General features: G+C 37.7%; 1 protein-coding gene across 5 annotated transcripts in view; it reads right to left on the bottom strand.

The window, feature by feature from the left end:
- The window catches only part of PTPRK (protein tyrosine phosphatase receptor type K), a 296457-nt gene that overhangs the window by 232722 nt on the left and 36188 nt on the right, over positions 1–27547 (bottom strand). For all 5 annotated transcript variants that reach the window (XM_054279018.1, XM_054279017.1, XM_054279019.1 and 2 more), the window contains exon 2: positions 17888–18159. In XM_054279018.1, coding sequence (XP_054134993.1) covers positions 17888–18159 — 272 coding nt within the window. The remainder of the gene's footprint in view (positions 1–17887; positions 18160–27547) is intronic.

The raw sequence follows: 27547 nt of genomic DNA, 5'->3' as shown, positions 1-27547 counted from the left end.
CTAAATAAAGATATATTCAATAACAGGTGCTTATGAATAAATAAATATAAAGCAATCCCCACAATTCATCACAATAGGGTTAACTTACTTGTACATCATAATCTACACAATGCAGAATCTGCCAGCAAAGCCTTGTCCTTCAGAAATCAGAGGGAGAGGAAGAAATTTCATGTTGAGCAAGTGTAGTTACATGGAGAAATGCAGAAACTTTTTACTGCTATGTATCCTCTTATTTAGGAGGTTGAATTAAACCACACATCTATTAAAAGGTTCTTTTATCTTGAGAAATTTAGTAGGTACTTTTCCACTGCAGTTCAGTTGCCTCTTTGGTACACTAAATGTAAAACCTTTGCAGTTTTGATGAACTCAGCTTGGCGCCACAGTCATCTCAGATCCTTCTCACCTTGGCCCCTTGAGTAAGTGAAAATAACCTGAAGTAAGATGACACAATTGTAGCTACACATGGGAAGTAATCATCTTTTATTTCTGATGGAAGTGATTTAAAGATAAAGGAGGGCAATTGCAGCCTTGTGAGAATTTTTCTGTTTTCCCCTGAAATTGCCTGGTTTTCAGCTTTCCCCTGAAATAGAACTGTCCTGCAAGGACAACAAAATCTACATGACACAGGGCACTGCTGAGGCAGACTTGTCACAAGCAGAAGCAAGTCAATCTGGGCCTGACTCCCAGTCAGCTGCTTCTGAAAGCAGCCCAGAAATGCCTTACCTGGACCAGGAGGCTGTTTGCAACATGTGCATGTTCAAAAGCCACAGGGGAATATGAAGCTACAGGTTGGTTTACAGCATATACCTGCTAAGTGTGAATAAAATTTGTCTCCAACTTTCATAACTGGGGGACTTGCTACTAGTAGTAGATTAATACAAACAATACAATATATAATTGAACTATTTATTTAAATCCTTTTATTAGAAGTAACCACTGAAGACACCAAAAATGTTAGCCTCAGCACTGCTAGCTGACGTTTGATACAGCAGTACTGGCTTTGTTCCTCAGCTCCAGACCCATAGAGAAGCTAAATATACAAAACATAGTCATCGTGTTATTTTCAAGTAGGATATCTCATTAATTCTCCATGCTTACTGTATGAAATGCATGCAAAGCTAACACTCTGTCCATCACAAATCCTCCTCATACAGACTACCTTTGCAAAATGAATAATTGTTTTATTCTCCAGCTGCTCATTGCTCTCACTGCATCTCTATTTGTGTCCTTGGAAGGACTAAGATGGGCCCAGCGTGGACTGTCTCCATCTCCACTGTGATGCCAGGCAAACTGAACCTGGTGACTGTGTTACAAATTTGAATGGGAGAGGCTGAAGTCATTTACCATCAGTTACTACAGTGAACCTTCCCTGGGGATTTCTTGAACTTGTAGCTCCACCTCACAGTGTTAGTTGTCTGTCAGCAATCACACAGCGCTGCATTCTGGCTGTGTTTTAGTGCTGATTTGGGCTTCTGTACACCTAAGTTGTCTGCTTTGGTTTCACTGGGAATGGACCAGTAGACCATTTGTTAACACACCCCATGCAAGTCATCTTTAACTATAGTTAAAGATGCTCAGTTAACTGACTTCAGTCTCTTTTCTGTACAACACTGACAACCTAGAGCTGCCACAGTGACTCATAGACACTGAATGTGTGTTACCAAAAATTCTAAACAGGCTGATTTCAGTGACAGATACAAGCCTGCAAGACACGACAAAGATTAGTGGCGCACAAAATATCTGTATCAGTTATCAAGGACCAGTTCTTAAAAACTGTTTACATTCCACTTCAGGAAATGCATGTCCTGAGATGCTGCTGCTAATCAGAAGAGACAGAGCAATTCATGCTCAAACTGAGCTGCTACCTGTTTTTAGGACAAATGTTTCCCTTGGCCTGCACCATGCCTTAGCGTGCAGGCTCAGCATCAATCATCCTTAGAAAAGGCAGCTTACAGCCAGTACAATACCAACAACTCATTTACAGGAAAGGAAGCAACCATGAAGGAGCAAATTACTCCTTTGAGAAAAATAGCAAAGATTCATTTATAAAATTAAAATACTGAATGCTGTAATATGGGTGATGAATTTTCAAATTAGGTAGAAGGTGATGATGGAAGACAAGGTAGGAAAAAAGCTGCCAGAGGTTTGAATCTTAGGTAGTTTCGTGCTTTATGCTGCCTATATGAAGCTACCAATGAACTCTGGAAATGAAGGGATAACATGGCAACACACAATCAGGGGATGGAGCATAGAGGGGTATTTTTCATTTTAATTGGCTTGGGAAAGAAAACCTGAAGGAGAAACTAAAACACCATATTTAAAGTTGCCTTTAATTACTGCTATCTGCCAAGGTAATAAGAGCAAGAGGAAACACTATTCCCACCTTTATGTGGGAACTTGCCTCCAATGGGAGCCAGCCGATGCATTTTAATAGTAAGAAAATCAAAGCTTAGGTACATTAGCTACCAAAAGAAACAACAATAAGCAAAAACATATTAAAGCCCGCTAATAACCACATCTGGATTCACCAGTAAAATCCACAGATTGAGCTAGGGTGTGTGAAAATTCTCCCTGGAGAATTTCAGAAGAATATCAATCCCTTCCTGAAAAAATTTATACCATAGTATATGCATCTAGAATACAGCCTTATTTAGCAATGTTTTATATATTGTATACAACAACAACAAAAAAAACCCCACAAAAAACACCAAAAACAAAATCAAACAAACCCTCTAGAAAATACTCTTTCCTGAATTCTTAGCATATTGTTGCAGGTAATCTTTAACAGTTTTGCAACCAAATTTTATCCCGATTCTCTACATAGCAAATTTAATTTTGTAATTGCATTAGAGCAGAAATACAGAAACTTCTATGGCTCTAAATGTTGAAGTTTAATTATATATTAAATATCATCACTCTGGAACTAGAGGAGGACATACCTATAAAAACTTCAACATTAAATAACATGAGTATAAACTGCTTATCAACACAAATTCACAACATTTACATGGAATTGAAGAATTTAGAAAAGCAATTAAGATCTGTAATAAGGCTCCTTTGTACACCATGAAAAATTACTACATTTAAAATTACAGTAATTGAACTGATAAAAATGAAGCAGTCAAATGAAACCACATTTTAGTGTAAGTCCAATAATTTTCTTTATTAAACAAATCTGATTTGAAATTAAATGAATGATACCAATTGACAATCAGAGGTCCAGTTCCTGTGATTGACAAATTTTCCTGGATCATTTTTCAGATGGCCAGAGTTAGCTTCCTCTAGCAATTTCAGAGGAGTGTTGGGAAAAAAATAATTTTGTGTTTGAGTTTCTACACAAATCAGTTCCATTTGCAGCTGCTTACGTTCCCTGTGTGATCTTTGGAGGCATAAAGTATCTAGCCCTGTTCTCACTCTGGAATTAATTGACTTGACCAAACAATACTGCAATTACTGTAGTTCACACAGTTGATATGGTTTGAAATTGATCCGGTTTCACACTTTTACAAAAGCTGAACTTGATTTTTTTTTTCTTCCATTTTCAAAAGAAATTAATTCCTTTGGATTTTGCTTTGTTTTGCAAATAAACACACTAAACCTGTTGATTGCACTTAGGGAAACAGATTTGATTTCTCACCTTGACATGTATTTTCTGAAAACAAATATTTAATCATTAGTATTTTTTGTCAAAAATACACTCTCCATAGAAATACCCCTGGTATTCATTTCTTGCCGCCATTGGCTCTCCAGAGGCAATTTAACTGGCCATTAAATGATGCCTCCAGAAAGATCTTTTGCCTTGTACTGATATCCCAGTTCCAGGAAGTTGCAGCTCAAGTGACAATTTTCCATTGTCCTCCCCACCTTTACCCTCTGCTGCTGACTGTTCCAGCAGCTTGTGCTCTGCATTTGGAGCCTTCCCTGCAATTTACTCCTTTGTGATCACCTGCAATTTCTGGGGAAAAAAACAAAAAAAAAAAAAAAAAAAAAAAAAAAAGCCCTACAGGCATTTTGCATTTGCCATGGGTTCAGAGACTTCCTTTCCCAAACACAAAGGCTACAAACCTACCTAAAGCCAAGTCTTCAAACAGCACTGGAGCAAGCTTTTATCCCAGTCAGCCCTGAGAAAACAACCTCCCTGATCTTAAATGGAAATACAGCCTTTTGTTTCCCAAGAATCAATAAGGACTGCTTTGCAGCATCAAGTTAGAAGTCCAAGGTAGTTTTGACACAGGCCAGATTGAGCAAACAGAGCTGTCAGCATCAAAAGCAGCACGGTGCTGACCCATAAGCTAAAAGTGTAGGAGCCTCCTGATCCCCAAAGCACTCCCCTGCATCCCCTCCCGTCCTGGCTATGCAACCCTGCCCACTACACCCAGCAGGGAAGCATCACACTCTTCAGCAAACTTAGGCTACTTACCAGCCCAGAATGCAAAGGCTTTTTTTTTTTCTTTTTTCTGTGTGGTATAGTCAGGCTTTGCTTTGCAAAGCTTGCAAATTTTTATTATGTAATTTATTGAAGTTTTTTTATGTATACAGCATGAACCTGCTTAGAAAGGAAGTTAAACTGCATCAAGATGGGCTGCATTTGCAAAATAACACAATTAACTTATTTTTTCATGTGCTATGCTTTGCTCCCAGTCATGGCCCAAACTAAAGTAGTCTTCCCTCAAACTTACAGAAAAGATTGTTGAGAAAAGTACAAGAATTTGGAATACATTGGTTAGCAAGGTGCTTTCTGCAGAGTTTTGGTTCAAGGTCTTTCATAGCAGGAAAACTGCTCTTGAATCTCAGCCATACACAGGACTTGCAGAACCAGTTTTAACTTTACAGTAGACTTGCTGGACTATTCCAGATTTTAAAATGGAGAAACTAGTTTTCCCAGTTTAATTAACAATCTAACTAAGATGGAGAAAATTACTTTCCCTTCGTTGTGATTTTACTTTTGAGTAAAATTTTAACCCTCTACATGATTACTAAGAATATCTGTAAAAGAAACTAAGTTTATTGTCTCTGCTACTGGCTCTGTCACTTCTTTTTCAGAATAAGGCACAACACTTGCTCAAAATAAAACTCTCTTTTAACTTCAGAAGTGAAGACTCCTGAATTTCAGCAGACTTCACCATTGTAGATCTGACCACAGCCAACAAGGCTCTGAAGCAGCCACACTTTTCAGTACTATCTTATCACACACAATGCCCTCGACAAAGGGAGGGAGAGGGCAGAATAAAAATTTTAATTTTTTTTTTAAAGGGGAGGGGGTGGGGGTTGGGAGGTGCATTCCATACTCTTATTATTTTGGAAGGGATAAAAATAAAGGAGCTGGCGGGGGAAACAGTTTCTTTTATTTGGGGTGCAGCTCTCTATTCAAATGTGTTGAACCTAACCAATGGTTCTGTAAAGCTACAGCCAAAGAAAGCTTGTGTCTGATTTAACTGCTTTGTTGTGACAAAATACCCACTTAACACATTTTTCTGTTTCAATGCACTATGCCACATTTATCTAGCATATGTAAACAAATAATACATTAAAATGCATGCCATGTTCCATTTCAGTAGGATTTCTGAAACAAGACAAAACTGAAACTACTTGCATAGCATTTTAAAAAATATTGGTTATGCTACACATTATACTTTGGACAAATAGTAGTAAATCAACACCCAGAACTGTAATTCAGATTGCATCCAATGCTACCAAGATAAGTACATGTGATGTTCCAGCTCTTTTTGGAAAACCAGACAGCTGCTGCTAATTTCCATTTTACTGTTCAAATACATGCTGTTAAGACCTCATAATGAAGTGCAGGGACAAAGATAAAGCTGCACTTTAAGGCTCATTTATCCTTATAATAACAAAAGTAAAAAACATAGGCACATGCAAATATATACTTGCTCATACACACACAAATTCCATCACATGTATCATTTTTAGTTAAAAGGGAAACGTGCCAACCAAACACATTTCAGCTTTGTTCTGATTTCTCTGTTAAGTCACACAACTTATCTTCTGGCCACAGAAATCTTGGTTTAGCAACCTAGGAATGCATTGAAAGCTGCTTGATATTTTTACCTGTATCAAAAAAGCATAACCATATTTTGAAAACTTGTCACCGCTTTCACTACATTACAAAGAGTTTAATAATGCAGCTCATATAGGGATCAATGTGAAGGGCTCATCTCTCTCCCACGAAAAAAAGCCCAGATTGTTATTTAGCATTGAAGTTTTACATTAAAAAACATTAGAAATATAGTAACAAGAACTTGTCATCTCCTTGGCTAACCATTATGGAAAAAGGGAAGGGTTTGGTTAAGGGTGGTTTTTTTTTGCTGCTTGCCTGCAGCTGTGGGTATAGCAGGAGAGGGAAGCAGGGAACAGAATTAGAGAAATACCAAATTCTATTCATCAAATTCAGGTGTATTCTATTCAGCAATTCAGGTGTACCAGTGGTTGATTTTCTTTTAGCCACTAAATCTGGAAGGAGAGAACCAGTTGCCAGTGCAGACACACAACAAAGTGATTATACTGAATACAAAAAGTGAAAAAAAAAAAAAAAGAAAGGTGGGGTGAAGACAGATGATGCAGGTTGTAACTGCTTCTTAATTAAATTACTGGAGGTTCAAAAGTTTACAGCAACCCCTTAAGCACGGTGGAAAAGAAAAGGGTAGAAAACAGGAGATCAACTCATATGAGAGAGTGTGGGCTTGAGTATGTGCATCTTTAAATTGTCACAAATAAAGAAGAAAAAAAATCTGACTAAACAAAGGCTATCTTTCTCCATTCCTGCCTAGAAGCCCACAAAGACAGAAGACTTTTGTTTTTGAACTGTTTGGATGCTGGGGGGTTTTTTGTTTCTTGAGGGCTCTTTTCATTTTCAGATGAAATCTGCTAGTGAAGTGAACCAGCCAACTGCGATACCTGAAGCTAATCTGGTCCAACCAAATCAACTAATGATCAAACCCACCAAAGTTACATGACATGAGCATAATGCTCACCCAAAGGGCAGCCACATACACTAGATAAAAAGTGTTGGACTGCTGAAGTTTGAGAACTGGAAGATGCAGTATTATCACTCATTCCATTCTCCTTGTTTTCTATGGCTTGCAAGGTGCTCTGGTAATGCCCTAAACATGCCCTAATCCCTAAGATCCTTTAGGTATCTGCTGTTGGATCTGGCACAACTGCTGTTTCTTCTCCCATCCACAACAATCAGTGGCAGGATGATACCCCCAGAAATCCATACCTCCACTGAGTTACAAAATTCTGTTGCTCTGTCTGGCATCTTAAGGCCACCACTTGTTGAATGCTGCCACTAATATTTGATTTCTCTTTCAGTAACTCAACAATGCACTAGTAAGACTGGAATTACAGGACTTGTGTAATTTAATTTTTTTAAAGGCTTATCATAGTCATTCACATTGAGCAAATATGCTTTCCTTGCGAGAGCATGGCAAAGAGAGCAAAACTGATAATGACAGAAAAAAAGTAACCCAAGCAAAAAAGCTGACTCTAGACTAAAAGTTTACATTATGAAATTTCTAGAGGTAAATCACACAAAGCACTAAACAGGTACACACAACCACCCCCAGTAAATATGATGTGCACACCACAGCAGGTCAGTAAAGGAATACTGCAACAATCCCATTAATTCCTCTGCTCTGCATTGGCAGGGGTGCCCACACAATCTGTACCTTCGATGAGCATGGAAAACATGTCTTTGCTCTGTCTTGCAGTTGTCCAGCACTAACAGAACTGTTGGGTTTTCATTTGCTGTTGCTTGTCTATGACATAAGGACAGATGCAGTAAACCTGGCAAACGCATCAAGGAAAGCACAAAGGTTTCCAGCTACAGGACCCACTCCAGCAAATAATTGGGACATGAAAAAGTCTCATGGATGACACACAAAAGGCTCCAGAAGACAGAGGGTACCAAAAACAAAACAAAAAAAACCCCAAAAAACACCAGGAAAAAAACAGCTCAGGGTGCACTTTCAGCTAGTCAAGATACTTCTCTGAAGGAGTCCACTCCAAAAACTTTTATACCAATTCTTAAGATCTTATGGGAGTTGCATAAAGACATTTAAAGAAAATAGAAGATAGCTCCATACATGACTAGGAAGAAGAGGAAGAACTCTTTAAGATGAAAATAATATGTCTATAAAGACACCAACGCAATCATTCCTGGCCTGAAGCCAGAACTGTCTGACTGTGCCATTGCTCTATCTCCCACAGGGCAATCGCCTGTTTGCAAACTTCCCATCACTATCTTAGGGCCAGAAAATTGCTCTACTTCAGGTGGTATTTCAGAACTTCCAGAACAGGGGTATAATTTATTTCACTCTGGTAAGAGGGGCAAGGAGGGTGAGGGTGACTTTAAAATGCTTTGTAATGTCTCCTGGACAAAGCAGAAAATTCAATACCAGTTTGTTTGAATACATGGACCTTGTACATTTGATCAGAATGTGATTCTAGCACAAATAAATTGATACACTTTCCCCCATCTTTGAATTTTGATTATTTTCTCCTTCAGAGCAACTATCTCAGTTATTTTTCCAATGTCACCTTAAACAAAGTCTAAACTTCAGAAAAGCACATGCAGGGTAGAGAGAATTAAAAAGGTATGAGGTACTTATTTCTCTCTGAGGAGGTCATTTCACCAGTCAACATGGGATTCCTATTACATACTAGTCTGGATGAAGAATACCTTTTGACTTTACTCCAAGCCTCAGGCTTGTTCACCATTTAGCATTAGAAAAAGAAAAAATATTTTAAATAAAACTATCAAAACAACCAATACATTATAGTATGGTGTGCACATACTCAAAAAACTCTTGAGTATTTCATCTTGCCCTAAATAACAAAAGTCAGAAAAGGACAAAAGAAAGTTAAGTAGCTGCATAATTCTCAGTATTATTCTTTTTCCAGCTGTACTGGTTTTGGCCTGGATAGAGCTCATCTTTTCATAGTAGCTCATTTTTTTCATAACATGGCACTGTTTTGGATTTGCTCTGGAAACAGCACTGATAACACAGGGGTGTTTTAGTTACTGCTGAGCAGTGGTTGCACAGAGCCAAGGCCTTTTCTGCTTCTCACAGCACCCCTCCTGTGAGTAGGCTGGGGGTGCACAGGCTGGGAGGAGACACAGCCAGAACATCAGACTCCCCACAGACACACAAGTGACCGAAGGGATACCCCACACCATATGGCAACATGCTCAGCATATACAGATGGGAGAAGAAGGAAAAAGAGGGGACATTCAGACTGATACCATTTGTATTCCCAAGTCCTGTTACACAAGGCGAAGCCCCGCATTCCTGAAAGTGGCTGAACGCCTGCCTGCCCATGGGAAATGGTGAATTAACTCCTTCTTTTGCTTTACCTGCACTCACAGCTTTTGCTTTGCCCATTATTCTGTCTTTAGCTCAACATACATGTTTTCTTGGTTTTGCCGTTCCAGCTCTCTTCCCCATCCCACTAGGAAGGTGGAAGGAAGTGATGAAGAGAGTGTGTGGGGCTTCACTGCCAGCTGGGCTCAAACCCCCAGAGGCCTTGGGGGTTGGTCAGGGAAAATACAGGCTACTGGCAGCATACAATGCTTCACAGCAAAAAGTACCTAAAAATATATCTTATTAGTGTTGAATTGATGAGTTCAGACTTTTAAACTGAAAACCCTGACTCTTCAAGGCCCATGAATTTGTAGACTGACTGGTTTCCAGTTTTGAAGTACAGAGATTTTAGTGAACTTTCTGATAATGATTCAATACTGCACTATTATATTTTTTTCTTTTATTCTCTTTCACTTTGGAGTAGTCCAAAAACCCCTAGCAGAGCACAATTCATTACTCAATCTTTTCAGAACCCATATAATGAAATGGAAGTATTATCAATTTCTGCTTTCTTTTAACCATCTACTTCAGGCATACATCACTGATTTCTGCCATAATCCTCTTTCATTCATTTCACTTTTCATGTGAATAAAAGAGCCAAGTGGAAGAGTATATCATTGCCAGCTCCTTGATAGTGTGATATTCACAATTTTTCTTAGAAAGGGATAGGATCTTGCAGAAGCTGATAAAAATATGACAAAATCTGAGCTTCTTATGTAACAAGTAATTATGATTTTAGATTGCAGACTGAAATCCTAAAAAAGAATAATCTCTACAAAAGGAACCATATCCAGAACTTCTTTATTTACACACGATGATTTAAGTCAATCCTGAATTTTTTTTGGGGGGGGAAAAAAAAAAAATCAGGCGCTCCAAAATGGCTGATTAGCAATACTGTGTTTTCCACTTCACTGCCTGACACTGCTTGCAGTATGACAGGGAGGAGAATGCTACAGGCTTTTCATGATCTTGGTAATCAAGGTTAATACAAAATTTGCATACCACCTTGCAGATGCAAGAAATGTTTCCTGAAAGAGTGCTGAGGTTAAAGTCACATATATCTCCCCAGAAATTAAGCACCAGCTAAAAATATTACATATTTATCTCAAAGTAAGTCCTCATGAGCCAGTAGTGTTCCACTTAAGATTTTTAGGTAATTATTAATGTAATTCATAAAACAGATTCATATGGCATACTAACCTCCAAATCTTTCACTGCCTTGGAAAACACCAAGCATCTACTAAATTTTCATCACTTCACGCTGAAGATAATCACTATTTCCCAGGGAACAGTGAAAAAAGGTCAAAATCTTCATCAGCCTCGTTGGTTCTACATTATTTGATGGAAAGAGAATTAAAGAGTCTTGTATGTAGAGCTATGCAATTCCTTACAACACTTCAGTACTTCAAGTATAATATTTCTACTCTCCTTTAAGTGCAGATCATACATAAGGCAAAGGAAACCCAGAGCACAGCAGAACAAAACAAAGCTCCTTACAAATTGTAATATAACAAAGAGAAGCAGTGGAAAAGACAATAATGAAAATTTTAAACAAAGGAAAAGGGAAGGAGTAAACGGCTGACATCTCTTTTTTCAGAATACAAACTCATCAGCTTCTAAATTCTGCAAATTCAGTTTTTCTGTAGGACTAAGAATAGAACAACAGAAGTAATGGTTCAGATTCTACAGCTCTGTGGCCTGTAAAAATTAAGGCATCCGAAGTAATTTCTTCTACACCCCTGCTGGAATGGAGTTCTAGGTGTTTTGTGGAGGCAGAGCCATCTCTGCTTGCAATGGTGAAGTAAAGTTTGGATCACTGACTTAGATATGGCTGACACATTTTACCCGATTAAAAATAATTTCTGCTATTTTAAATTGTATTAATAATTCTTGGACACTAATTAATCAGCTTGACCCTTTCCTAAAGCAGCAGACCCCAAAATAAATTAGGCCTCATCAAAATATGGTAACAAAAGTCAAACCCACTAAGCTAGGAAAGTTATTATATACATCTCTTTAAGGCAATTTTAAATTTCTTAAATAAAGAAAGCGAGCTAGTGGGCAGGAAACAACACAATAGGTGAGAGAAAGGCCAACAGCATATATCATCATTATTTACCTGCTTTCCCACCACCACCATTTGCCTATCCCTCAGGAAGTTCCTGTGCCCATAAATGAGCTAACTCTGGAAGGAAAGAAAGCACGTTGTGGCTGGCCTGCAGAACATCCCCTGCTGAAACAATGCCACAGACCAGAACTAACAGTGAAAGCCTGCTTGCTGTCTCTAAGAAATAATAAAAGGGTTTCCAAGAAGTCTCCAATGGTGTTACTGAAAACCTGGATGCTGGCACTTCAGCTGTGACGAGGCTTCTTTGGGCAATGCTCACTTTCACTCCCTGCACTATGGTTTCCCAGTTTGAATACTGGAATAAGTCAGTACTTGTACAAGTCCTTTGAGAGCTGTGAGTGCTTTGTGATCTGCAGAACTAAATTATTAAAATGGTTCTGGTAATCACTCTATTGGAAATTATGTGGGGTTTTTTGTCATCATCAAATCAATAAACATCTTAGAAGAACTGAGAGAGAAATGTGAGACATATGCTTGGGCGCATTCATGTTTATCCTAGCAGTTTAAAAAGCTGGTGTTTTGTTTGCACTGGCAAGGCTTGGAAAAGCAATTGGAAAGACTTTTTAAATAATGAACTTTCTCTAACTAACTCTTCAATTAACTGTATAAAGAAGTCTTCTGATTAAGAGCTGCCTAGCAAGTAATAGTCAGGAGAACACTTAGTGGTTTAGAAAGTGTTTCTGATGAGAAAAACATCATTCCTCTTTGGAGATATTTTCAAACATTAGAGATAGTGGTAAGTAGTGAGGCAGTTGGAAGTGCTTTCATCTGGTGAAAACTATGAAGGAGAGAAGGAAGACAAAGGAAACAAATGTATAGGCAATTTCATTGCGCAGTAATGAAGTAGAAACAAAATAGCTTCTTGACAGTCACCCTAAACTCCTAAAAGCCACAAAGCATTCTTAATGGAGTTATTTCCCAAAAAGAGTGCTAAAGAATGATGCACCTACACAAGGAACATTTCAGTGACTTATACTACCTGCAAACACAAGCTGTTCTAAGTTTAATGAAAAAAAACCTCTCTGTTTATTAAGGATTACCTTAGATTTCTATAACTATACAGCTAACCTATCTTTTACCAACACATTTAAAAAAAAATTATAGCTCTGGTAGGATGAAATACCAACCACCCTCCAAAAAGTTCTAATTCATACCTTATTTCTGAGAATCCTTAGAAACTTGAATAATTGAACAGGCCTAATTTTAAATTTCAGTTTTAAAAAGTCTCAAATATTATGCTACCCTAAGTGAGATTGAAAGGAAATGGTAAGGGGAAAAGAGTCAAGAGAAATGGGCGGTAGTGGCAGACAAAGTTAGGTCTTATTTCTACAGCCAGACAAAAATTTACACAAACTATGACCAAACTGGTTTAAATAACCACAGAATAAAAATTAAATTACATTTAGGAATCCAGAAAAAAAGTTAAGCACACATTGACTTGGGGGGGTGGAGAAGGCTGGGCATCCACAATATATTTCTGTCAGGCACATTCATTGGTCTAAAGCCTGAAGTGTGACCAGCCTCCATTCTGATTTTCAGTCTGGTTTAACCACCAGATCAAAAAGGCCTCTAATTCTTGAAATGGAAGAGGATTCCCCTTCATATTAGTGAGGGTTTTGCATTATTCTATCATATTCCTCTAAACTGGGTTTTTTCCCAGGCCAGATAACTTAGCCTACTTCAACATTGCCTCTCACACACAGTTACAGATCGCTCTCTTGAACTCCTCCTCATGGTGAGGGTTCCATCAGACAATTTTCACTGTCTTGCCATTGAGCATCCAAGATTTATACAAAGAGCTATAACATGAACTGGCTGGCTGCTTATCAGTGTTGCTCAAACTGTTCAGGAAAAGCACTTTCCATATTACATTCTTACATTCAATTAGTCATTCAATTTACATTCAACTAGTTCTTTCCCATCAGAAACACTTTCTAAATCCCTAAGTGTTCTCCTGAATATTACACTAGCTCCAAGTTTTACTTATAAAGTGTGTTTTTGGTATTATTATCAGTAATTTTCTGTATTATGAAATATTTTAAACAAAGACCTATGAAAACATCAGTCCTTTGGAATGTTGCTTGGTTTTTTAAACAAATTTTTGTACTTTTTTGATGTTAGATAGTATTTCAAGGGTAAAGCACATCTATAAAAAAAAGGACCTTAGTCTTTTAAGGAAGTTGGAGTTTGGGAGGGTGAGTTTCTTCCAAAGTTACCATATAACTCAGTTCAACACAGGTACTTTCCATTTCACTTGTGGCTTTCCTTCCTTAGCTACACCAAATGACTAAATCACATCTAAGCCCGTGTCTTCTCAAATCTTTCTGCATGCAGCTTGTTTGGAGTCTCACATGTCTACAAGTTCAGAACAGTGATCTGATATCCTAAAAGGCAACAAATGCTCGTATTTCACAAGAAATCTGTTTCCTACCTTATGTGGCATATGGCCCAAACTGTACACACCATTACTCAATCCTCAGTCTACCATCCTCCTGTTATGCTTCTATTACAGTTCCAAGACCTTTCAAGATCATAAAGGAAAGTAATTTTCCAAGATCTTCGAGCAATTTAAAATTTTGCAAATCCAATAAATCATCAGTATTGTAATAAAGAACAAATTAATTATCCAAATCAGTCTTCACAATTCTGCAAGAAAATTATTTGGCTTTCTAGCGTTTTCCTGCAGTATTTCTGAACTGGTTAAAGACCTGCTCAGTGCAGTTCAGTATTTTCACTTTGGTAGCTATACTTCCAGGTGCAACATTACAGCTATGAAGCCAGTATCACAGCCAGCACACTGGCTAAACTAGAGCACCACTACTGTATAGTGAATTTTTAAAGAAACCAAGTAATTGGCATTTTACAAGTTAGAAATTTATGGTTCCAAGTCAAGGGTTTATTTACCAGTTTCTGATATAAACATCAGCTACGTAATATAAAACCAAAGCTGAAAAGCCCACGGTTCACATTTCAATGCGGACCTCATATGTGGGCAACCACAGATGTGATCCTGTGCAAGCAAAACAAATCTGCTGAGAGACGATACAAAAACTAGCAAACAGGGACTTTTGGGAGACAGTGGCTAAAAAAAAAAAATTAAAAAAAAAAATCAAGCATACCACAAACAAACAAAATCAAATTGAAAAGAGATGACATAGGTAGCAAGGCAAGTGGAAAAATGACTGTGATAGAAGCAGAAAGGAAGTGGGAGTCCTCAGTAGTCAGATAACCCCTACTGTGCAAAGCAGGAGAGAACTTGGGGAAATGAACAGAAGCATTAGACAAAACAATTCATTCAGACAGGAATAAACATCTCAACTACAATAGATTAATTACAGTAATAACCTACAAAGAAAACAGTGAGACAAAACTCTTAGTCACTTAAAAAGTTTAAACAAAAATCCCAAAATAGTTTTCTTTTCAAACAAATTTGAGGCAGGTCAAAGGTAGCGTATTCTCAACAGAGTGATAAGAAAAAGATTACAGAACTAACAAGTACCAAAATCAAATCAACTTTGATCCCAAGGGATTGTCTAATCAAACCCTTTAGTTTGAGAGTTCATCCACATGTTAAACAAGCAGAACAGTGGCTGCAGATGCCTTGCTAGCAGGAGGCAGGAGACAGATTGCATCATTACAGGACTTCTGAAACTCCCTGAGTGCAAAATACAACAACTGAAGAATTACCAGCCCCAGGCCTACAGAAATCCCCAGGAATAGTCCTAGTATGGAATTTACATCAGAATTCCTTGTCATGTGCACTGTAGACACTAGAAGCTTAAATCATTGCAAAAAAATAAATACTAGCAGGAAGACAGAAAGGCATCACCTAGGTTCTTAAGCTCAAAGTTCTTGAGCCACATATATGCTCAAGGCTGGAAATGTATTCTGGGAAAGGTACAACCATGTTGAGTGTGTCCTGTTCCTGAGCTCTTCTACAAGCTTCCACTGCTGTCAGCCAGCAGAGACAGGGTACAAAACTAGATAAAAAATTTCATCCAGTAAAGCTACTATATTAAACTGCGCTGTTTTGTCGGAAAATAAATATATAAATAAATGTCCAGCAGAATGCAGTTAAAGAAAGAAAAGGAAATGGATTATTTGAATAATATATTCCTATGAGCAAAAGGAACTGTTAAATTCATCCAAAAATGCATAAACTGAATAAACTAGAGTGACATGCATAAACATTGTGCTAGTTTTGAACAGGAAGCAGCAATATTTCAACAGAGCACAGCAGAGTACAGGAATGCTGTTTAGAAGATAATTAGCCCAGGTGCAACACTCTTCTTGTTACAACCCACTTGGCCACGCTGCTAACCTGCAAGTCACCACGCGAGGCTTCCTTAGAGTGCAACCTGTGCTATCCAGCCCCTGATAATCTCCACTCGCCTCCCTCACGTAAAAGTGAAGGAAACAGCAGTGAAGTTTACCTGATTGTAACAAAGTACATGCAAGCAATTGTGCTCAGCTGTGATCTTTAGCAGTGACCTTGCTTGTACAGGCAAGGATCCAATTCCAATTCTTGTTATAGAAACCAGTGCTCATTTTCCTCAGTGCTTGCTAAACTCATTGACCAACAGGTAGATAAAAGTGCCAAGATCACAAGCTGCAAGTGTACAGCATGGAACTCATATGAGAAAAATGAAAAAAATATTTCCATTCCAAAGTATAACTCGACTCAAAACTATAGGGAAAAAAACCCAAACTAAACTTCCCCCCCACAAAAAAAAGCAAAAAACCCAAAAATCTATCAAGAGCAATGTTGAACCAGAACTTTGAGAGCCAAAAGAACAAAAACCACAAAAATTCCAACCCTGTTGGTGCAAACAGGCATTTGTGCATAGGTAGGACACAGATTTCCCCTCCTGTTCATAAAAGCAATTGTGCAAGTTGGCCACAAATCACAGCAGGTTGCATTAGCAGTCCTCCTGTTCTACTCCAGGCTTATGTTTAATTTAAACATAAACTGGGTTACACATGGTTTCAATATTCTGTTGGATGACCAAGCAAGAGAAAGGATGAATTTAAGCAGAGTCTGTGGAGAGATAATGTGAAGGTTATAACATAAGTGAAAAATGGCCATGTTGCTAAGATAAGGCTCCAACCACCAATCTCATTGTCAAGCCTGGCCATCTGTCAGCAGAAACCTGATTTACTGCATATTATGCTGCTATACTTGATCACTACTGCTCTGTTATAAAAGGCTCCCGAGGTTTGTTTAAGGACACCAAATGGTACTCTCTAGCAACATAAAAAGGGTTAATAAAACACCTCCTCAAAAGCTGAGCTTTTTGGAACCAAGCTTCAGAACTTTAAATCAAATTTTACCCAGTTTCAATGCCACTGGTAGATGAAACTTCTTTATAAATAAAAACATTAGAACCAGGGAAACAAAGCCCAAAAACGCCCAAAAAATGACAGCAAATCACATCATTTTCACCATATGTTTAAGGCTGCTTGCACTGAAGCTTGCTTATGGATGTTATTTTGATGGTGGGGAATTGCAAACTTTAGATAAAGGCACATTTAAGATACATTCCTACGATATCACTATTCAACAAAACCATTAACAAAGCAGCTACTTTGTTTCATTTAATAACTACTCTGGATATCCAATCTGTTTTCAAGAGCACTAATGACAAATATTTAGATAGGGCTCATGGTGTAACAATTCAGGTAAGCACATGTAATCCAACTCTCCCCACTGCTAGACGCCAGAACAAAAATGCCCATGTATGAGATTCATCCCTCACACCAAATACCCACTGAGTACAACAGCTGCAGGGACTTTCTCAGGTTAATCAAACAAATGAAATAACAGCATCCAGTAATAACAAAACAATTTTTCCCTCCAAACAACAGGCCTACGCTGCAGGTGGTTTTGTCCCATAGCAAGCAAAGAGGAAAAAAAACACATCCTGAACAGCTGCTCATTAGGTGAGCACCATTCTGCCTGCACAGCAAATGAAGCTAATGTCATGTCGAAAAAAACCCAGTTACGGTCATGTAATTAGACACGGTAACACAGGCATACACAAAAGAGGAGGGAAGACAAGTACAAATTACAATTGCTCAGGCAATTTATTTCTGGGAGTTTATAATTTTTGATGTTCCTGGACTTTAACCTTACAATTTCTTTTAACAAGGCTTTTTTCCAGCTAAATTTTTTTCTCCTATTATTCAATAACAGATAACTTTGGACAATCACCCGTTATAAAAAAATATCCATTCCCAGACAATTTTTTATACTGAATGGAACACTTCGCTTGAGGACACTGGGAGAATACTCCATCAGAACAGATCAAAACAGCACAAATTGTATAGGACCTTGCAGTTAATAATCTAAAGTGGTGTGAATTTATTGCAAGCTTACCTGATACTCATTGGGCCAGAAAGTGCTGACAGCCAACTCTGCTCGAAGCCAGTCTTTGCCAGTGGAGCCAGTGACATTCCAGATGGGATTAGCCAGTGGTCCTTTGTTCACCCTAACCAGGATGTTCAAAGTGCCTGGGTTTCCTCCATTCTTGCTGTACAGAAGGTAGCTGAAATCAATGCAGTGAGTATCATTTTCTTTCATTGTTGGAAGCTGAAGCCGAGTCTTTTCTCCCGGGTCATGGTCTGATGAAATCACTATCATATATGATCCTAAGAAAGGGAGGAGTGATAAAAGGGGAAAAAAAAAGTGGTATTAAGGAAAAAGGTAAACACCAAGGAACTGATTGTTCACTGTGTATAAAATGAAATGTATAGGTTTTCTTATCCCAGAAACCTCAAAATTCAAGTGGCATGAAATCTAACATGCTATAAAATGGCAAGACACATGACTGAAGTCGTACCTACAGAAGATATCACATATCTCTAAGGACCTTTCTAGATATCTCCACCTACAAACTTTTCTTTTTCTTGTTTTAGGATCAGATAATTGGAAACATGGTCACAGATGGGAAAAAAATAAAAAAAGAAGCAAAGGATCATCATTATTCTGAGGTCACCGAGGCCAAAATTCTCTCAACTTGCTCAACAGATTTTCTGAAAACAAAACAAAAATGTCCACATTCCTCAAGGCAGCTCTATAACACCCTTTTCTACCAAAAAAGAGGCAGGCTTGAATTTGAGATATATTAGCCATGGAAATAACTGACTTAGGACACCAAGACAAATTTCTTTGGAAAAGCTCTGTTTGCTGCTCCATTTGCCAATGGATTTAAGGGGATAACAGAAGTTTCCACAGCTAGAAGAGTGTCAATCTTGTAAACGTGCGTGTCAAATATACACAGGACAAAACAGGCTGTGCCTGTCTAGCTCTAAAGGCAGGAAGTGGAAATCATATGTTTAACATGTTGTACAGGCAGTAATAATGAATGAGTCTGTCCTGCAGAATGGATGGTAAAGACAGACTGCCTCTAACCCAGCCCAGAGCTGATCCATTTCTTCAATGTGACAACTCCAGACCAGGTACTACCCAAGTGAGTGACCCCCACAGAAGAAAGCTTGCTAGACAGGGTATGCCAGCCTGAACTTCCCAACCAAAGTGAGAAAATCCAATTCAACGTACAAACTGAATCATTGCCACAGCAAAGTTTCCTGCCCTAAATTTAGTTACCCATCTGCTTAATGATTCCAGAATCTTCCTATTGACAGATTTTCCTTTTACTTTTAGTCCTAAAGAGCAGCACAATTAAGAGCCTTTTCTTGCGAGGAAAGTTCATGTTAAATCAATCAAAAATACAGAAAAAATTTACCCTAAACTTTAAAAAAAACAATGGATTTGTGGACATTGGCCCAAATTAGTAGTCTCACAGAAGTCCTGGGAGTATGTACATGAATACTGGTGAAAAATCTTCTATGAAGTATGTTTATATAAACTATTATCATTTTGTATGTCAAATTTTATCCTTTGATTTTTAGACAACAAGGGACTATCGTGTTCCATTATGTCCTAAACAGTTGTATTAGGCATTCTGAAAATTGCTCACAAGCTGTTGCTCAGGAAAAGATGAAAATTTATGTACATGGATTAAATCATCTGTGTTAGATGCTAATTTACTAGCCTGTAGAGCAAGTCTCTGCTAAAAAACTTCAGGGGGGAAAAAAAAGAGAAAGAAATACTATAGAATCAAAGCTGTTCTTATTCAAGCACAGTGCATTGAAATCTATATTTTTAGTAGCCATCTTTAAAGGAGGGTTTAAAGAAAACTACTATAATGTAATATAAGCAACCAGTCCATATTTAGAATTCTATGCAGAATCCATTATTTATTTTTCTATTGAAGAATTTGGTAAAGTAGCAATTCCTGGTTATTTCTTCATCATTAATAGCCATTTATAAAATCACAAATCTTATACTATTTAGGTTTGCTGGTACTTTAAGTCTTTAAAGACTATTTTCTAGCATCAGTTGATGACTGCCTGAGAAACTGTTTGTTAACCACATCCACTGGTGTGCAGTCTTTATGTCCCTCGACTCTAGAATTAAGATAATAGCAATAAATTATTATTTATTACTATTTATTATAATAAACTCCACAATATATTTGTTTGTAATCTCTATTTTAGTAATACTCATGTTCTTATAAGCACCTGATCATAAGACTAGAGAATAAGATTTTCAAAAGCTTTGCTACTGAATATTATGCTTGTGGCAGGAGGAGGTCATGCAAAAGCAATTTGGGGTTTTTCCTTCCACATAAGAGTTGGAAAACTAAACAGATTCAGCAAGAAATTAGAGAATGTTTCCCACAATTAGCATTAATTGTCCACAGCCATCTAAATTGCCTCCGTGCCTTTGTTACTTGTATCTTCCAAATATTTTTAAGCAATACATGAAAAGCAACTCAGTCTTTCCAAAAACCAAAAAAATCATTTCTAGTATTTCTAAAGAAATTGAAAGAAGATGTTGGAGGGTTTATCTATTGAAGAAGATAATTTTCTGAAAGTGAATTTTGGGGAAAAGGGGGAAAACTAAGAAATAGAATATAACAATCAACTTTTGCAGATTTTTAAAAATGTTTCTCTCAACTTTTCTCAAGATCAAACCACTGAAAGGAAAAGAAACCCAACTCAAATTGCAACAAATAAACTAGAAGTATTTAAAGATTTTGTTTCTATAGTAAGGGAATCTGCTATAGCCTTTGGAAGCTTCAACATACATTTTTAACATATCAACATAGTTTTCTAGTACCCCACTTTCTCTACCTCATTTTTCATCATTTAAAAATACTTAGCAATGAATTTGGCTACATCTATCTACGCGTTAGTCCTACAGCAATTCATGAAATGCTCCAGACAGCATTCATAGACCATTTATCACAAAGCCCAAGCATCTGTTCAGCTTCTTGGAAATTAGTTCCCTTCTCCTCCTTTTTTTAAATTTTAGCAGCTGTATTCCAGAAATGTACAGAACCCTGCTCCCCCCTCAGACATCTACCTACTCCAAGAACATCAGAAGCCAATGCCAGAGTAAACTATAAAGCAAAATTATATCTTCAGAAAACATAAAAAATATTTGCTTTCACGTTTCATAAGAAAGTAATTCTTTACTTGTAAAGAAATGCAATAGAATTGCAAGAGTTAGGAGTTTTCCCCCATCTATATATGTTTGCAATATCTTAATATTAGTTATTAGTAATTATATTATTGCACAATCTTCATAATATCTTAAGATATTCCTGGAATTGGCAGAAATGCAAAGCATAAACAAGGGAACTGTTCACAGTCTCAAACTCCCAAGATTACCTAAATGTTTGGGATTTTCAGTGAGAGGCTAGAGCAAGTGTAACAGGTAACTATTCCCAGTGCAGCTCCAGCCTGGAGCAGGGACAGGGTGAGGAGGAAGGAGCAGCAGACACCAAGTGCAATGGACTGACTGCAGCCCCAAGCTCCCATCCCCCTGTGCTGGGGTGGAAATTTGGTTAATTTTTCCCCAATATGAACCTGTTTTGTCTTTGGCAGTAACCAGTATTTACAAAATAGTGATCTCCTTGTCTTTGTCTCAACCCATGAGCTTGCCCACACTATTTTTCCCCTTGTACTGCTGAGGAAAGGACCTAAAAAGGCAGGGTGGTGGGCTGGCCAAGGTCAACACACCACAGTGCCCAGAAAGGTAAAGAGCAGCTAGCTAACACTAGCACTAAGTGCTTTTTTAAATCCCAGTAGAGCCAGGCTCCATGATTTTTTCTAATTGTTACTGGTCTAACAAGGTCAGGCACAAGCAGACAGAAAACACTGTATACACCTACTTCCCTCAAAAACAAGGAGGAAAAAACACACTAAACTGTGTTGCTTCCACTAAGATTATACAAAAAGGAAGTCAATTGCAAGCGAGCTACTCTATTAAATCCCAAAATGGTAAAAAAGAAAAAATTAAATTAATAAAAAAAGGAAAAAACACAAAACCAAACCAACATATTTGGAGGAATGCAGAAAGAAAAACTTAATACAAAAAAGCAGAACTTCATTTTTTCTTCTTAAAAGACAGAAAGGGCAAATGCTACAAAGAAATGAAAGAAGTACCTCAAATCATGATTTGTGCCTGGATAAAAATCCATTGCTCTTAAATATTCCTTCGACTCCCTATTTTTTACTATGCTCCAGCATGTTGTCTTCCATTACTCTGGCAGTTACTGTAGTTACAAAATGCACACAACACATCAATAACATTTTTCTCAAAAATTTTTCTTGTAGTTTGACAGTGATGATGTTTCATCCTTCTTTCAGTAATTCCCAGAACAATCTTCTACATTCTTGTCAATTTACAATCTTTAAAACTCATAAGTATGTCCTCTTTCCCCCAAGAAACTTTAGTGCTAATTTTTTCTACTTAAATGTAGTTTAGATTTCTCCAAATCAAACTCCAACCTCTCATTTAGCTTTTCTTCTCTGAAGTGCCTTCTATCTATTTACCTCTTAATAGCCTCTAATGTTATTCCTGATGTAAAAGGTCAATCCAATTCTCTCCTACACAAAAAAGAAGCATCAGACTATGAAACAGCTAAATGGCACTGCCTCCTAAGCTTTGACCAAGTTCATGCAAACAGTTCAGCTTTAGGATAAGTCTTTCAGGAAGATTTTGATGCCTATTTGGCATTTAAGTCATGAACTTGCTAAAAGGTGTCTACAGAGCTGTGGAGCAAGAGCTACTAGACTTTCCCTGAGCCGTGTTATTAAACATAGCTGTATAAGACCTCATAGTTTTCAATGCCTTTTATTTATTTTGATAAGCATTAAATTTGATGTCCTAGTTCAGTGGCAAGTACAGATCATTTCAGAATAAATGAATTCTATAACTAATTAATTGTGAAAAGTCTTAGGTTTTATCCCCTACTAAAAACCAAGCTTTCTTATCACCTTGCAGTTAATCAAAGGTAAGAAATCATACTAAGATTTAAAAAGAAGTCTTTATATAAAATAAAACGTGCCCACTGTAAGGTACCAATGTGACAAAGCATTTTCCAGATCAAATTATTTTCTCTCACTTCATTGCTTCCTGAAAAATGGGTTTGTATTTGAAGTGTGAAACTTGTAATTTTCAGCAGGCTGGTCTTCAGGTCCCTCAAATCCTCTTTCCTCCTAAAAAGGACAAACTATCAAACCATCTCCATTTTGGGGACATACTGTGGCAATTTCTCTGCCTGTGAATGGCAATGTCAATTACACAAAGCGGAGGGTCCAGGCACTCATGTGCCTTATCCTAAAGCTAGAGACTATGTGACCTTTTTATCTTTTAATAATGACTGTGTAACATAGCCCCGATTACATTTTGCTAACATTTATGAGAGACTGCAGGCAAAGAACAGACACTGAAATAGAGAAATAGGCTTGCAACTGGAACCAGACTGCAAAAGAAAAGTTCAGAAACATCTATATTAATTCACAGAAAATTATATTTCACATGCAGTAGTATTCATGCCTGTTTAGCTCTTTAGAGAATGCCTTCCCTGTGACAGTTTGAGATAGCCCTTTACTTGTGTTTCTGTAATGTGCAAGAAAGCAAAAAATAAAGGCTAATTATAAAAAGTCAAAAGCTCTGAAATTTTTCTGCTTGCAGGGAGGATATTTCTTTCAAAAGAAAAAAACCAAAGCCTATGAATCCACTAAATACACTCCAGGTAAACCCGCATGTGCTCAGGTTTAATAAAACCTCAAACCATTGTAACCTTCTGCCCTCCATTACACAACATATAATAACAGTCTGCAACCCTAGAGCAGAAAAAAACCCCACAAAAAACAGGAAAAAAAAAAAAACCTAAAGAAATTATGAAGAAAAACTAGAGACATTGTTAGGGTTTTTAATTTTAGTGCCCTGCACCATCAGTTAAGTATACCCCTTAAGGAGAATGTGTAGGGAAAAATGTTACTTTGCAACACTATAATATTACTTAAGACACATTATTTGATACACACTTAAAATATTCAATATAGTTATATCCTGGTTTTACCTTCTTTCATTCTAAAAAATTCAAAAACCATGTTATTGGTGTAAACAACACAAGATTTCTTCAAAATTTCTTCACATGGCTACAACTCAGAGGTATCTTGCTGCTTACTTCACTTGTTTACAATATCATTCCCTATACCAGACTCAAACTGTTGAAAGCTTGTTTCAAGTTCTTTACAGATTGTCAAAATGAAAGCGAGGGTGAATCAGGATCATGAATTTCACCTTCATTGCCTAACTCAGTTCCAAGGCACCACAACTCAAATGTAAGTCACCATAAGACTCTGAATTTACTACAGAGATTAAAAATAACAGCAAAAACACACATTACAGACAGGGGAAATTTGTCTGGAAAATGCAAATCTTTTGGGAGGTTTCCTATTTCCAATAGAAAATGAGAATTATTAAAAGAAGCAAACCAAAGCAGGTTGTTAAGCTACGCTGTACAAACAAAAGCAGAGCACTCAGTTTGAACAGAAACTAAGCCTCATGGACTGCAAGAGCTCATCAATTCATCAATTTCACACTGACATGGCAATTTCACAGGAGAAGGAAAGGTGTCCTGCCCTCCAGGCTGTACTTGCTGATACCAAAAGCTCTGCTCTACAGCAAGGTCATGCAACTGGGATTCCCCCATTACCACACCCACAGAGGTCAAGCAACAGGGACACAGCCTGACAGCACCGATCCAGGCAAGGCAGATAAAAACAGCATCAAATCAGCCAAAGAATTTTTATCTTGGGCAGCACAACACTTCACCAGTATTTACAGCCATCATACTGCTGTCTTGATCCTAACATCAGTCCTGAATCCTTCAATTCCATGAGAACAAGAAAATGTTTGCAATTGAAAAAGAAAAACAAGATATGAAAAACCTCATGTTTCCAAGTCATGCAGTATTTGCAACAAAATTCATGATGAACTTTTGACCAAAAACTGTTTCTTGGGCTGGTTGTAGCTACAAAAGTTTTGTTCTCCATAGTAATATTTTAGAAGTGAATAAACATGAAAAATATTTCACTCTGGAAGTGTTGGAATTTGTAGCTTTCTCATACATAACACCAAAATCCTGTGGACTTGTTTGTACTGATGCAGAGAAAATAGACCATGATGACATACCAGTTTCTGAGGTATGGTAATTTTCTCCCTCTTTTTTCACGTGATGGAACTTTAGCTAATACATAGACTTCAGGAACTCCAAAACCTGAGACAGAAAAATTTCAGCAACTGAAATTTGCATTGCAAGCTTGTAGTGTCTGTACAAGAGAACATTTATCTTGCATTGTGCTGCTTTGAACTGCCTCTTCCCGCAAAACATTCAGAAAATTACTTTTGATACGGTGTGTCAGGCTGGCTTATGAAAGGACAGTGTTACTGAACAGTAAGCTGCATTTCAGTAAGCAAAAAGCACATGGAATAGTTTCATATTCCTTTAGGGATTAAGTGAGGTACTCTGTCATGGATTTTTTAACATCAGTGCCCATGAATGGATGGCTAAGACAAAAGTAACAACAGCTCTGAACTGTCTGAATTTGTGCTGCAAACCCATAAATACCCCACGGATGGTGGCTTAGTGATTCCAGGGTCCTTCTCAGTCACTCAGGGGTGACTCTGGCTGCCCAAAGAGCAGCAAACATTAGCCAGCTCTCTGCCTGGAAGAAAATGTCTTTTCTAAGAAAACCTTCCAAAAAAATCCCAGCTCTAGGTTAACATCAACTCAGGATGAAGCTATCCAGTTGGGATATCAAATAACTGGGTACCATTTGTGCCTGCCCAGCCTAAGGCCAGTCAGATGTTTTAGTCTGAAGCTGTTCCCAGAGCAGCAGACAAAGTTCCCAACTCCAAGGCACTCCTACACCTCCTGGGAAAATTTCAGTCCCATGAACACAACAACACCTAAAAACACTTGCAACAACATCAATGCATGAAAAGTAGGTACAGGGAAGTGTTTAAATCCATTTTGCTTCACCATTCCTTTTAGCTGCTCTGATATTACTTGACTGGATAAGGTGAGCAGTAATGCACGGACCTCTCCGTCCGTGTCAGCTTTGTTCCACCCATTTTTGTGACAGGCCTCCGGGATGAAAGACCAGTGTTGGCCCTTCTGTATCCACCTGCAGCTCTAGGATGCCACTGTATCACCACCACTGCTGAACAGTCATCATTTAGATGCTTCAGATGCTGACAAAATAGACATATTAATAAGGGTGTTATAACAGATCAGAATCAAATTATCTGTTTCTGTGGATATTATTCATTTGAATAGAAATTAAAGTGAAATGTTAAAACATTTAGAGTAGTCTAGGGCAGACAGTCTTATAGAAAACATCAGTGCTGAGCACTTGTTGAAGTCTTTGTGCTGCTGTGTGTTTGCTGCAGTGCACAAAAACAAGGGCACAGAGAATTCACAAATGTCAGCCAAGGTGACCTGAAAACTCACAGCCACTGAAATTCACAGGACTTTTACTTCTACCTCACGCCCTCCTCCATCTATGCTCATCAGACCCTTGCAAAGCAGCACACAAATCCCACAATAAAAGACCTAGATCTCTTGTGCCTTCCTCTTGAGAGAGGCAAGGAGACAGAAATGTTTGATTTCTTCCTAGGTGAGGGAAATGAACTGACTCCTGGAAAAGCCCAACAAGAAGCAGAGCCACATCAAGATAAGAGAGGAAACTGAAGTGGAATTTTCCCCACTAAAACACATAGTTTCGAGCAACTTCTTTCAAATATTTAGAAAAAGGCAGATTAAAATGTATCTTTATGTATATTTTTGACTTTTTTTTTTTTGTTGCCAACTAAAAAGTACTCTGCAAACACTCTAAGCTTTTTTCCCCTCCTAAGCGGCATTTAGATTTTAACTGAATGGGAAAAAATATAATTTTTGAATGTGCATTCATACTCAGAGTGTCTTTAACACACCAGTCATTCTTCCAAAAGCAACAATATTAAAAGCGCATTAGGAAGACATTTACTCCTATTGGCTTAAAACACTGAAACTGGAAACAGAAACAAAACTGGCCATTCCCCTGGATAAGAATGTAACAGGAGAAAATAAGAATCAACTATCTGCTGGGAATACTACTCCCAAGTATGACCAACAGTTAAATAAAGACTCATTACCAGGCATGAGAGCAGATTACAACTGCTATTACAGACCTTTCAGAAGAGGAAATTACATGTCCTGTATTTTTTTATAGTCATCCTGGAATTTATTTAAAGCATGGGATGTTCATAAAACATTTTCACTGGGTTTTTTAGGGTTTTTGTGGTAACTGGAGGACTATTGGGACTATTCATTCCTTTATTTTCAATCACTTTTTCTCAGTACCAAATAGTAATGTTTCCTGTCATGAAATCAATTTTTCTCAGAACATTGCTTTATGCAACAGTGGCCTGAAGAATCTCTATTTCCAGGTTTTGTTGCTTTTACAGGTGTAGGATGTACACTAAAGGAGTTTTATATTCCTTGATTAAATGCAGAACTTAAGTTAAGAACCAACTGCTGGGAAGGATTACCACTGATAGGAGTTTTGAAAAACAATTTAAAACAATATTTAAATAATGGAAATAATATTCATCCTGTGCATTCAGAAG

The sequence above is a fragment of the Melozone crissalis genome, unplaced genomic scaffold (assembly GCF_028551555.1).
Source record: "Melozone crissalis strain CALT ecotype California unplaced genomic scaffold, PUWL_Pcris_2 ptg000027l_1, whole genome shotgun sequence".
In the NCBI taxonomy this organism is placed as follows: Eukaryota; Metazoa; Chordata; class Aves; order Passeriformes; family Passerellidae; genus Melozone; species Melozone crissalis.
This window is presented reverse-complemented; position numbering and strand designations above follow the sequence as displayed.